The 12,995-nt window shown below is 37.9% G+C and overlaps 3 protein-coding genes across 4 annotated transcripts in view; 1 reads left to right on the top strand and 2 right to left on the bottom strand.

The window, feature by feature from the left end:
- The window catches only part of rad21b (RAD21 cohesin complex component b), a 634,821-nt gene that overhangs the window by 92,641 nt on the left and 529,185 nt on the right, over positions 1-12,995 (top strand). The window lies entirely within an intron of this gene.
- Positions 129-8,273, bottom strand: lypla2 (lysophospholipase 2). Of its 2 annotated transcripts, none has more exons than XM_015604908.3 (10): positions 8,167-8,273; positions 5,497-5,590; positions 5,099-5,130; positions 4,587-4,652; positions 4,443-4,490; positions 4,269-4,339; positions 3,981-4,054; positions 2,618-2,719; positions 2,125-2,301; positions 129-980 (listed from the first exon to the last, which is right to left on the bottom strand). In XM_015604908.3, exons 2-10 carry the CDS (start codon positions 5,572-5,574, stop codon positions 930-932), a joined length of 699 nt encoding a protein of 232 aa, XP_015460394.3. In that variant the 5' UTR covers positions 5,575-5,590; positions 8,167-8,273; the 3' UTR covers positions 129-929. The 2 variants fall into 2 exon arrangements, with proteins under 2 accessions (XP_015460394.3, XP_007245780.3); XM_007245718.4 differs by lacking the exon at positions 8,167-8,273 and adding an exon at positions 7,595-8,104.
- On the bottom strand, positions 9,270-12,567 carry pithd1 (PITH (C-terminal proteasome-interacting domain of thioredoxin-like) domain containing 1). Its single transcript, XM_007245719.4, has 6 exons — positions 12,011-12,567; positions 10,903-10,946; positions 10,693-10,770; positions 10,406-10,510; positions 9,869-9,977; positions 9,270-9,509 (listed from the first exon to the last, which is right to left on the bottom strand). The coding sequence occupies exons 1-6, from the start codon at positions 12,209-12,211 to the stop codon at positions 9,408-9,410; spliced, it is 639 nt and encodes a 212-aa protein (XP_007245781.2). The 5' UTR covers positions 12,212-12,567; the 3' UTR covers positions 9,270-9,407.

The following is a 12,995-nucleotide window of genomic DNA, read 5'->3' as shown; positions in this document are numbered from 1 at the left end:
ACTTAAGTAATTAGCTCAAGCTCATAGTAAATACATGGCACAACTGTAAGCAATCTTTCTACCCAAATGAGTTTCCTTGAGTATACAATATTAAAATACAAGTACTAGTTTTGAAGAAAAAAGCATGGTGAAAGAACAATTAACATGGTTTATTCAATTGATTTATTTCAGAGGTTTTTTGCCTTTATTTCATTTGTATCTAGTCCAAAATATTTCAGCATAAGCAGGAGCACCCGTGAGAGGCCTGGAGGCAGCATGGTGCTCCCCCTCCTCTTTTCCCTGCAACCATGGACTGTGAGAGCAGCAGCATGCAGAGCAGTATTGCATGAGTCACTCCAGACGGCACCAGTTACAGGCTCTGATGGACCTTCAGCACCGCAGGCCTGTCAGAGCTGTGCTCTTCAGCAGCCTGGGTGCAGCAGGCAGTGCTGGGAAGTTCAAGCGGTGTTCTTACGGGCAGCATAGCAGAGTGATGCCCGCACCGCTTCTCACACAGAGAAGAGTAGAAAGTAAGAGTAAAAGAAAGCAAGAAAGAGAGCAAGAGAGAGAGAGCCTTAAAAAGGTGCAGAGAAATGCTTTAAGATTCCAACGTTAATGGGAATGTATAGTGAAAAATCAGTGATTCTCCCAAATGTTGTTGGGTTAAACTGGGTGCATATTGAGCGTATGCTTGTGTACACTGAACACTGTAAAATGCACAATGACACAGAACCTCAAATGACTGTCCATGATCTGTGTATGAAGGTACAAAGGCATGAGACACCAATGTACGAACGCGTCGTGTCTTCACAGTATGTACAGACGGATGCTCATGCCTCTGTGTTTGTTTGTGTGTGTGTGTGTGTGTGGTAGGGGATGCTCATGGCTGTTTCCTGTGGGAGAATGGCGGGTCAGAGGTGAGAGGTCGGTGTCTAAGGGTCACAGTGAGGTCAGATTCGGGGCAACTGCTTCTCAATGAAGTCCTTCACAGCAGACATCTCCTGCAGGGGCAGTATAAATGTCAACTCAATGTCAACAGAAGCAGACATACAGTATATTAAACAGTACAATTAATCCCAAACTCAGACTACACAACATTTTTGACCCTCTCGTGGTTCACTAAATCAGATTAAGCAGTTATCTTCGTTTTGTGTCGTTCTCGGGGGACTGGCGACCCCGTTAGTCACCGACCAATCATCATCCGCGTCCTCGTGTGAGTTTATAGGTCATCGCAGGGGGAGAAGCAAAGAGGGAAAAGCCATTCCTGGGTGACCAAAATGTACATTACTTGTTTTTTGTACTCCAGAGAGAACTTAAGGTATGGTAAAGATGTAGCTACTTAGGTTTCAGTGCCTGTAAAGAGAATATTTAATGGATGAAGTAGATTATTAGATGATTTTTAGATTATTCTTCTGTTTCTCTGGTCCAGCGAATTGCAGAAGCACTGTGCCGCTTTCTTTTTCCATGTTTACATCTGTGCGCCACAGAAAGCTCTGTCTTCATATTGGTCAGAGTCAGGGAGCACGTCGCGGAGCATGTCAAACTAGGCGATAAAATACAAAAAAATCTAACATGTTAGTCTTTCTGTCAGACCATCCGACGGCAAAGCTCGCGTCAAATTACTGCTCTTTGACTGTGTCACACTACATGGACCTTTGTTGCTCGCGACACTGAAATTCGGATCCGACGCACACAGTTTGTCGGCGCCTACAAAATCGGGTCAAAATTGGGGTAAAATCATGTAGTCTTATCCGGGCATAAGCACATACAATTTTTCTGTACTGGATCATTTCACTGTATTATGGCTATAATTTTAACAATTTATATATACTCAAATACAATTAAAACTTGATTAATTTACTTCATGATTGAAACCTAAATGTGATGCAAGCAGTTTAAATTTAAATACCTTACTCCCTTATAACTAAAATGTAAATACTTTATGACTGAAATTTTAGCACATTATTATGAGTAGAATTTAAATACTTTACCCCATTATGATTGAATACACCAATATTATTTACTTTATTATGCCTAGAAAGCAAAACATGAAGTGCACTTGCTGTGTACTATCCAAAAACCACCAAGAACTTATGACAAGTTCTTTACAGTGAAAGATTTGTGGACAATGTGCACACAACTCACCTGGGGGCAGGAGCTGTGCATGAGGCCTGGGTAGGTGCGGAAGGTGATTTTCTGTGGGTTCACTATGGTCTTAAGCTTCTCAGCTGTCATGGCCCCAAACTGCACTGGAATCATGGGATCCATTTCTCCGTGACACTGAAGAATGGGTATATCCTTGTTCGCGCTGCCACTTGCTGCCTAGTGGAGCAGCAAAGCATAAGCTCATACACATGATGTGTCACATGGGCTATATTATAAGCGAATATGAAGGCTGTACATTAGATTTTCTCTCCATGACCAAGCTGGTTAAATATTTTAGGATCACTGTTTAGATCTTTAAAAACAGATCACACACTGAACAGACAGTAAACATGGTTTTGGCTGCCTGACGAAACACAGGCATTAGGCAGCTGACTGCAAAGCCTAGATCAGGTTTGTTATTGCTGACCGTTTGTTTTTAATCTGATCAGATTCATGTCTCAGAAGATTAAAAGACACACACGTGCGCACACACCTGTGGGAAGGTCTTGTGAAGCGGTAACCAACAGCTTAAAGCAACCACACCCGCTAGCTGCTGCTGACTGGTAAGAGCAGTGTAGAGGGATAGCGCTCCACCCTGAAGAGCAGACACAAACAATTAGTTATATAACCAATGATATCTAACATTAGCAAAGATATACAAATAACTCAGAATATAATCACTTTTTTAATAACATCAAAGCTTAGACAATGATGACTACCACCCAGGGGTGGGCATTATGGTAAAAATAATATATCAAAAAAAGTGAAACAATATTTTGACACACAGACCACATGCACTCTTCTTAATTAGTACAATGGTTTTATTTAAAATGTGCTCCACTTCATCCAATTAATTATCCAATTGTAATTAAATATCCAATTGATCAGTATTACTGATGAAATCCAAGATAACAAAAGAACACTGTGTGTCACAATAACGGATCCCTTATAATATAATAAAATTTTGTAATTTGCCCAGAGCCACCATGTACATTTTCATCTTCCAAATTCTCACGGTATAAAAGTACTGAAAAGTCGGGCTGCACAATCCATCATTTCAGCATCAATATCACAATGTGTGCATGTGCAATAATCTTATCGAAGGATGTGCAATGTCAAGTTATATCATACACCTCATCCTACAACATATTTGCTGTTTGATACAAAAGAAAAAATTCATACTGTTCTCAATTTTCATATCAGAACAGAGGCAGATTATATCTGCCCAATATCATTTATTTTACTCCAGGGTAATCCTGGGTACAGGAAGTGCATTATTAATTTCATGATGCTTGATCATTGAATTCAACAGAAACAGTACCAAACAAAAGTTTGGACACACCTCATTTAAAGTGTTTCCTTTTTATTATGTTTTACATTGTACATTTAATACTAAAGATATTAAAGATATACAGGATTCTTTAGATTCTTCTAAGTAGCACTTTTATCTTTGAGAACAGATCTGCACACTCTTGGTATTTTAATCTCACTGTCTTCATGAGGGAGAGTCGCCTGGAATAGTTCTCATGTGTCTTGAAGATGTTCCAGGAGGTGCTGAACAACAGTTGCTGCTTTTCCTTCACACTGAGCTCCAGCTCATCCCAAATCAACCATCTCAGTTGGGTTTAGGTTAGGGGATTGTGAGGACAAATCTTTTGTTGTTTATTAAGTAATTCCATATGTGCCTATTTTTTCTGTCTTTAATATTAATCTTCAATATTAAAAATAAATTGCACTGTAAGAAGGTGTGTTCAAACTTCTGACTGGTACTGTATACATAGCGCTAAAAACAAAACATTGCATTGTCACTTCCCCCCCAATATCTTGCAGCACTACTGAAAAGTACAGTATCTTACCTGAGAGAACCCGCCCAGAAGGACACGATTAGGAGGGATCCCATTTTTTGTCTCATGGTCAATGAGGGCCTTGACTGTAGAAGAAGCAAAAAGTGAGTAATTTAACAGAATACAGACCAAATATCAGTATGCATAAAGCTGTATTAAAATAACTATGTGGATAAACACAAGACATTATAAATCAAAAGACCAGCATTATTTAAAGATAACAATTATTTTTTTTCAATTTGTTTCAACCTTCTCCTGCTCTAATTTAGACCCCTTACACAAAATTTCGCTTTTGCTTACTGTTCTCTGCTGCTCTCTTAATTCCAGCCTCATCCTCAGGAGATTCTGGGCTGAGGCCCATCAGATCAAACCTTAAAAAAAACAGCAACTTTTACTTCTCACAAATCAATATATATGATGAAATACCTTTTCATTAACCTATTAATTTTGTAAATCTTATTCAGAAGGTCTTACCACGAGGGCATGGTCATCTTCATATTAAGTGTTACAGGGATTCTAGGTCTGCAGGCATAAGCAAATGAATTACATAAATTACTTAATGAATTAATCAACCAAACCAACCAAGTTATTAATGTAATTATCAATTCAGATACTTACGCATTTGGGCAGATGTACTTAACGTATGGCAGCCTAATAGATGTCATGGTATCTGCCCAGCCATGTCTGAACAAAGAAGCAACACAAAGTATTAGAGAAACTGGAAACATCCAGACAATCAAATTTTAAATGGAAATTCAATTTACAAGGTACAGCCTAATGTAAAAACCTGTTTTAACTACTTTACGACTAAACTCGCCTTGAATTACTCTCAGTAGCATTTTACTGTTCCTATATAGAGCAAAAAAATTACTAGATAGCAATACATAAAAAAAGGCTTAAATAATTGTGCACATTTTTGATATTTCACTATATATTATTAACTGTTACTGACTGGCAGGTTAATTTTTACTTTAATTTGTAGTTGTGTATGTATTCTTGGCAGTTGTTATGTGGCTTTAATGTTGCTTATATAAACCTTTGAATTGTGTTGTATCGACTAAACTTAAGAAATATACTGCAATATAAATGTTGGCCATCCAGCCCTACTCCTTAACAATAATTGTACTTACCCCGAGTCACCCAGACCATGGAGAAAGATGACCTGTAAAAGACCAACAAAAGATAAAAAACCTGTGAAATCTCCACGTTATATAAGTGGGTGCTTTCTTGTCAGTTTGCCTTGTCTCAAGCATTATAATACATCTACATGCTGAATAGAAGATTATGGAAAACTGTGCTGAATAGAAAACAACAGTTCTGTACTGCAATTACAGACACAGAAACAAACATATATTTAACTAAAGTACTTTTTTCTGTGATTTGCCCATACAGTGGGTGAAAAAATACAATGGAAACAATGGATAAAGGCTGACAAAATATTCTCCACCAATTTAACCAGTCATATCAAACGGTCATTTAACCATAGCATCACATGGTACTGTGCGTGTGCTTTCTTTCAGTCTCTCACCGCAGCGGTCTCTTTCTCCGTCCCAGATACCGTCACGGCCTCGGCGAGCAGCGGCGCAGACATGTTGTTGCCACACATACAATGTAAGGGGGTGCTTTAAACAGGAAAAAGAAGGGTCACAATGCAGTCTACACAATCATGTACAGCAGCAAGCTTGAACTATGTATGACCTGCAATTCCATGCATTTCTGCTATTAATTAACTATGTCTACTCATTACTAGAGCTTGCTAAAGAACTGATGCCACCATAACTTTTTATGGTAGCCCAGTAGTAAGCACATCTAGACATAAGTAAAGGCCAAAGAGAAAATGGTTAATGTGTAAACTGCAAAGGTGACCAATGAGAATTGTGTCCCACTATTAAATCTAGGTCTTTACAGGATTGAAACAGTTAATATGTAGACTGCTATGACTTTAAGCCATTTACGCCAGCACAGCTTACCTATTAATCTAATGACACACTGTCAGTCATCGGGAACTGAAAGCTAATGTGGTTTCCGTGATGAAATGTGTGTGTTAGCTAAGCAATTGCAGAAGCAAATACATTCCCAGTTTAAATTGCAAGTGTTTTAATGGCTTAAATGGGAAGCATGCGTGTTAAATCTTCCTTAATTCAAGGCCTTAAAGCCTTTCCTGCAACAGATGAATGAAGAATGGCGGACACCAAAACTTCAATGGCTTTTAGATAGCAACACAAACATGTCTGTGTGCGGCTTCAGCGTTATCACGAGTTTTCACTTGACTTCCATTACAGTCTACAGGACACAGGTATGCCAAGCCTTTTTAGCTTAAAATGAAACAGGCAACACAAATCTTACCTTAGATTTTACTTTTTTTTTTTAATTAAACTTTTATATAATATATATTTTTTTATTACATTTTAACTATTAAATACTTTGTCTACAGATATCTTATAAATACTTTTGTCTACAGGCAGAAACTCTTATTCCAGATATCTACAATGTAATTCTAACTAGTAAAAAATGTATTGTTTACAATCATCCTAATAACTCAAACTGCAGATACATAAAACTAGTTCAACTTACATTGGAGATATCGCAACTATTACGGATAATACAGACCTCGACTTTTTACTAAGAAGAATCACAGTGTTTGGTGCTAATTTTTATTTACAAGAAGGTAGTTACAGATACTTATAGATATTTGTAACAGTAGTTATTAAATACTAAAAATATAAATGTACATTACAGAGAGTTAAAATCCATGTAGCTCAATAGATTACAAATAACGTGACATTAAATATATGTGTTCCTGTGAATTTGACTAATCAGAATGGCTTTATCGATCTATAGGCATGATATTATTGATAGTAAAAACAAAGTTATAAAGTGTAAACTGCTTGCCACTACAAAATTCATTCGTCTAATCATTAATCTCTAACAGTACTGCACTACACAAAGTGCTGAGGATAGAAAGGCAATGATGGGTAAGGTGGGCAATGGGCTCACTCATACATTTTACACTGAACTTGGTTTGTGTCTCCAAAAGTGCCTTAACACAACAGATTACTTTTTACTCACTAAATATAAGTACTTTTCACGTTTAAATAACATATGGATATTTAGATTCCTTTTAAATCCCATGTTTGGTTGTTTATTTTGTTTTAGAGGACAACGTTTGGGAGAAATAACCGTTCACTGTTCGACAAGATAATTAAGATTAGTTCATAACCAAAATAATCATTAGTTGCAGATTATAAAAACAACAGGCGACACCACAATACGCCGGTGGGCCGTCGTGTAAATGAAAGGATCCGCGGCTCTGATCTAAACACCTGCCCGCCCCACAGACAGAGCCAATCACACAGGGTTTAATTTAACGTCAATGAGGTAGTAAGTTCACTAGTTCAGAGCAAAAAAGAGAAAGAAAAACAGGACAAAAAACACCCCCACAAGCTAATGGCTGATTCTGCCCGCAGCAGAACAATTCACAGAACAGCCTGTTTCCCTTACAGCCAGTCGGTGTAGCTGAGCTAAGCGTACAGAGCATGCGCACCAGCTACAGAGCTAGCTTAGCTAACCAAGCTAGCAGCTAACTACATTAGTTTACAACGCATTAAGCTACTTCTGTTCCTCACCGGAGCTTCACAGGAGAATCGGCGGATCTCTGTTTCGTGGGCTTGAAGCTTACTCTTCATTTAGCGTCTGGGTTAGCTAATATTCACACTGAGAGGTGACTAGAGGGGGCGGACATGGCACAACAATAGTGGGGGAGGGAGGGAGCAGAGCAGCTTAGCTCAGTTTAGCCGGCTAGTGGAATTCAGGATGATAAATAAGCAAGCCCGGGGGATTGTTTCAGCTTTTGAATGCGCCTGTTTATCCCCGCAAACAGCGTGCCTAATCCCGCCCTGCATATCCCCACATTGAGAGCCGCTGCTCTCCTGTACTGAGCTTTAGTGCTGGGTATTGTCTGGCTAAACCCCGCTCCCCTCTCTTGCTGTAGCTCTACCTCCGCTGCTGCATTAGCCACCTAACCTTACCCAGCTCCCTCACACCCTCAGCCCGGGCCCTGTGCTGTCACCCCCCACACAACAAGTGCCTCCTTATTCAAAACTCGGCTCTACACAGGCCAGCAGCTCCTGTTTCTCAACAATAAAAGGGAGAAAAAAAACGATAAAACAGGCCCGCCGCTACAGATTCATACACTCACCGCTCGCTCTCGCAGGTCACAACGGAACTTCCGCTGCTTTCTGCCGGAGAGGGGCGGGTAGTGGGCGGCGTGACGCCATCGCCAGCCCACCCTCTCCAACAACTCTAATGATTTCTACTAAAGTACTAAAATACTGTATATGTGTCTACTGGAGTATTGTTTTTCCTTCACTCCTGAACATAAGCACTAAAATGCCCTATCTGTATTAATTGCAGCATTGTTTTCACTTTACTACTGTATTTCAGTGCTAAAATGCTGTATATGTTACTGTACTTAAGCACTAAAATGATGTATCTGTACTCCACTGGAATATTATTTTTACTTCACTACTGTACTAAGTACGAAAATGCTGTATCTGTACTCTACTGGAGTATTATTTTTTCTTCACTACTTTACATAAGTAATAAAATCCTGTATGTGTGTACTCTACTGGAGTAATATTTTACTTTACTACTGTACATATGTACTAAAATGCTGTATCTGTATCTACTGGAGTATTATTTTTACTTCACTACTGTACATAAATACTAAAATGCTGTATCTGTACTCTACTGGAGTATTGTTTATAAAGCCCTTCCTTTCTGTATTTATGTTGCAACAGTTAAGCCAATAATAAAAGAAGAGCAGTGGGCAGCCAGCAGTTTGGCACCAGTGGAACAATGAGGGTTAAATGCCGTGCTCATGCGCCCAACATTGGCTGCCTGCTGAACATGGGTACTGAACCCACAACCCTCTAAAACACCAGTGTATTCTGTTTATGGAATTGTAATAATTCTACCACTGAGCTGTACTGCTTTTATTAAAAAAAATATATCACCCACTCCTATAAATATCGTAAAGCATTTAAACAAATCTGTTACAACTGATCCTGACTTTCTACGATTGTGAACCCCCTAATGTTAATGATAATAATTAATTCTTAAATTCTTATGGCTAAATTCAATATAATGTAGCAAAAGAAGAATATATCATAAAATAATCTTTGAATGGTTAATAACCTAATAAGTTTTATATAAAAAATAAGTATTAAATAAAACTATGTTTTCCATAATCAAAGATACTGGTTCGGCTTTACATTTATATTAAAAATAAGTTTAAGAAAATGTATTTAACGTTGAACATTTATTTGCACACAAAAAGTAAAACAAACCAACATTTCCCTTGGAACATGTCTACATAAACAGACCTCAGTTCCCAAAACACATTCATTTCAATCTAACGGCACAGTCTTGCATCTTGGGTCATGATATAAATTGTGTTTGTGGGGTGATCGTTTTCACTTTATGATCTGCTGGATTTGCTGCTGCCTCGTAGTTACAGATGGTCACCTCGTGTCTGTGAGCCTGTGAGGGTAAAAAGAGTCAGACAAATGAAAATTAACAAATGAAAAATTAGACAATTTTAGGAGAAGTTAGAAAACAGGCAAAAGGTAGTAAAAAATGTATATTAAACATCACAAGGCTGAAGTTAATCTATTTTATTAAAAAAATAATAACTTGTCTGTATGTCTAATTGTCTGTATTCCATTTCCCATAATGCCAACTCCTTGTGAAGATGTCCCTCGTGAAATTATGAACTAGATACAAACCTCTCTGAATTTAGGCTAAACACAGTTACGCCAATAATAAAAGAAGATGAACAGCACAGATACAACAAATCATTGATTGCTTGACTGAAATATACAACATGCTCCTGTCCATACCTCAGTGTACTCTCCCCGTAGTCCAATGTAGTAAACACGAGTGGAATCTGCTCCAAAGTTTCGAGAAATGTGAATGGACAAGTGATTTACGTTGGAAAAGCGGGCAATCCTGTCAAATAAATAAATAGATAAATAAAATATACATTTTGACAAAAGGGTAAACACTAAAACATATAAAAAAATTATATTATAACAAATAATATAGTGTTAAAATATACTCATGCTTATATTTATGTTTGAAAATCAAATGACAGGTGTTGAAGGTTGGACTGATATTTTAATTTGAGATTTGAGGGTACTTTTCCATTACATTAAGAGCAAAACATTTGGCCAAAGTCTGCACCATAATATCTGAGCATTTTACAATGTACTTTTTATATTGTTTAGGTTCATTACAATTTCTATGTTTTGTGTTGTTAATGTTTCAGCACCAGCTGTAAATACATTTGTAAACCATTGAATGTCAACCTACAATTCCCCATATCAGTCCTGCCCTAATATTATGTACACAACAATGTTCAGATTCAGAACACTTACTTAGTTGGATACTCAAGTTCTGCTAGTGGATCCCTGTTGAGGCGAAATGCCTGCTCAGGCTCTCTGCTTGTGTCATCAAATGACATCTGCGGTATGTTCTTGTATCTGTGCAGTGAAAGAGATCTGAGAAAGCGCACTAATGCTGGCAATAATTATGCTATCTTTACATATCATACCATTTATACAAACACTTATCACAATCATTTCACTATTTAAAAACATGGTTCTTGTGACAGACCTTTTACATACACTAGGCAGGTAGGACTTTTAATGAAAATAATGCTTACAGCCTCATTTCTGCTGGATGGGACTCATCATCCTCCCCGGAAATAATAATCCCTTTTAGCTTCACATTTCCGGTAAACCTGCCAGATCAACAAAGATAAAAAAGCATGAAGAATAGAATAAAAGCAGACGAACATGGTCAGGTCCACGTGTGGTAGACATGACCCACAAGATTGCAGCACATATGTGATAGAAAATGATGACAGTCTTACGGGATATTGAACAAAAGCTCCTCGTCAGCGTCACTCTCCACAAACTGAAAAAAAAAAAACAACAATAACAAGCAGTCAATTAATCTCATTCCATACACAGAGTACACTCTTTACATTTAGAAGTTACACATCTGCTTATAATTCACTACCAATATATACTGCATCAGAAAATATATGCCAGAGATATGATTTTTGAACACACCTCTGATATTTCAATATACATCATTAACACCATCTGTCATGGGCAGCTCTGCTGCATCCAAGTTAGTACCCAGATAACATATCCACATGGGGACTGTGTGAGTAGCCCAACTTGCAACCAGAAAGCTTTGTCTATGTGTGATTTTGTATCTCATAATTCTGACTTACCATCTTTTAAATATTACTTAGCATCTCATAATTGACGTACAATCTTATAATTATGACTTAGCATTTTATAATGATTACTTAACATCTCCTAATTATGACTTGCAATCTCATAATTATGACTTAGCATCTTCTGTCACTTAACAGCTCATAATTGTGACTTGTAATCTAGTTATTTTCTTATGTATCTCATAATTAGACCTGACTTACTATCTCATAATTATTATTTACCATCTCACTATGTTGACTTAGTATCTCACAATTATTGCTTAACGTCTAATAATTATGACTTACCATCTCATAATTATTACCTACCATCTCATAATTAATACTTAGTATCTAATAATTATTACTTAGCATCTCATAATGACTTAGCATCTGATAATTATGACTTACCATCTCATTATGTTGTCTTAGTATTTCAATTATGACTTGCCAGTTCATTATGTCGTCTTCGTATCTCGTATGACTTACTATCTTATTATTTTGACTTAGTATCTCAATTATCATCTAACATCTCATAATTATGATTTACCATCTCTCAAACATTACTTAGCATCTTATAGTTATGACTTAGCATCTCATAATTATAACTTGTGGATGACCTGCGCTTACATAGGATCTGGATTTGCCACCACTGCAAAAGTATCCACTTCAGCTGCAATAACTGCAGCTCATACAGCTGGAACACAATCCTGCGGTGGATTTTTACTGTCTGGATTTACTGCCATTACATTAGTACCTTCTCCCGGTCTGCGCGCTGATCCCAGGGCTTGAACACCAGTTTCCCGTCTCCGTCTCGGCTCTCGTTCAGGCACTGCAGCTTCCCTATATCGATGCGTCTGTACAGCCCGTACTCCAGGCCTCGTTCTGCGGGCTCATGCTCGTGTTCACAGCAGCCGCCGCCGTGCCCGTGTCCGCCGCCGTGCCCGTGCCCAGACATAGCACGTGCCTCACTGTCTCACGAGACAGCTCCCAGAAACCCCACACACTCAGTTACTAATACAACTAATATAGCTAACTAATACACCCGGCTACTTCCCTTCACCACAAACTACAACATACACAGAGCATAACGCAGAAATCACACTGTACGTACAAACCCAAAATAATAGGAAACGCAGCCCTGATTGGACCAAAGCAAAACCAGCAGGACCAATAGAAAGTAGTGTTTGTCGTCCCTTACTTTATACGCAATGTTAACTTCCACTCTGGGAGCGTCCCAAACTAGTCTAGCGCACTTTATGTGTCAACACACAGCAACGGCCGATGCACCCTAATAGTGCGGATTAGTTTACAGTACTGAGATATTCGGGACAGACAGGACTTTATCAGGAGATCTGGAGAAATAGCGCCACCTGGCGGGTTTAACAGGCCAACAGCACGTGGCTGCTGTTATGTGACATATGACAAACATGGGCAGCCTTTGATACAAGTGACCTAAATTACTTAGGTTATTATTATCTTTACATTAAATCTGAAATATAAAAAAGGTGTAACTGTTACATGAAAAAATGCTTTTTAATTTATTTTGAATTTCAGATAATTGTGTAAAACAAAATGATAAAATAATTAATAATTTGTAAATTTAATCTATTTCCTCTATCTAAGCCTTAATAAGTTTCCAATTTGTTTAAATAAGTGTAGAAGAGCTGACATTGGAATTTGAAATCAAACATTTTAGGCTAAAATCCAAATAGGTAAAACAAACAAACAAACAAAAAACA

The sequence above is a fragment of the Astyanax mexicanus genome, chromosome 3 (assembly GCF_023375975.1).
Source record: "Astyanax mexicanus isolate ESR-SI-001 chromosome 3, AstMex3_surface, whole genome shotgun sequence".
Classification (NCBI taxonomy): Eukaryota; Metazoa; Chordata; class Actinopteri; order Characiformes; family Acestrorhamphidae; genus Astyanax; species Astyanax mexicanus.
The sequence above is the reverse complement of the archived record's forward strand: the minus strand, read 5'-3'. Positions and strand labels throughout refer to the sequence as shown.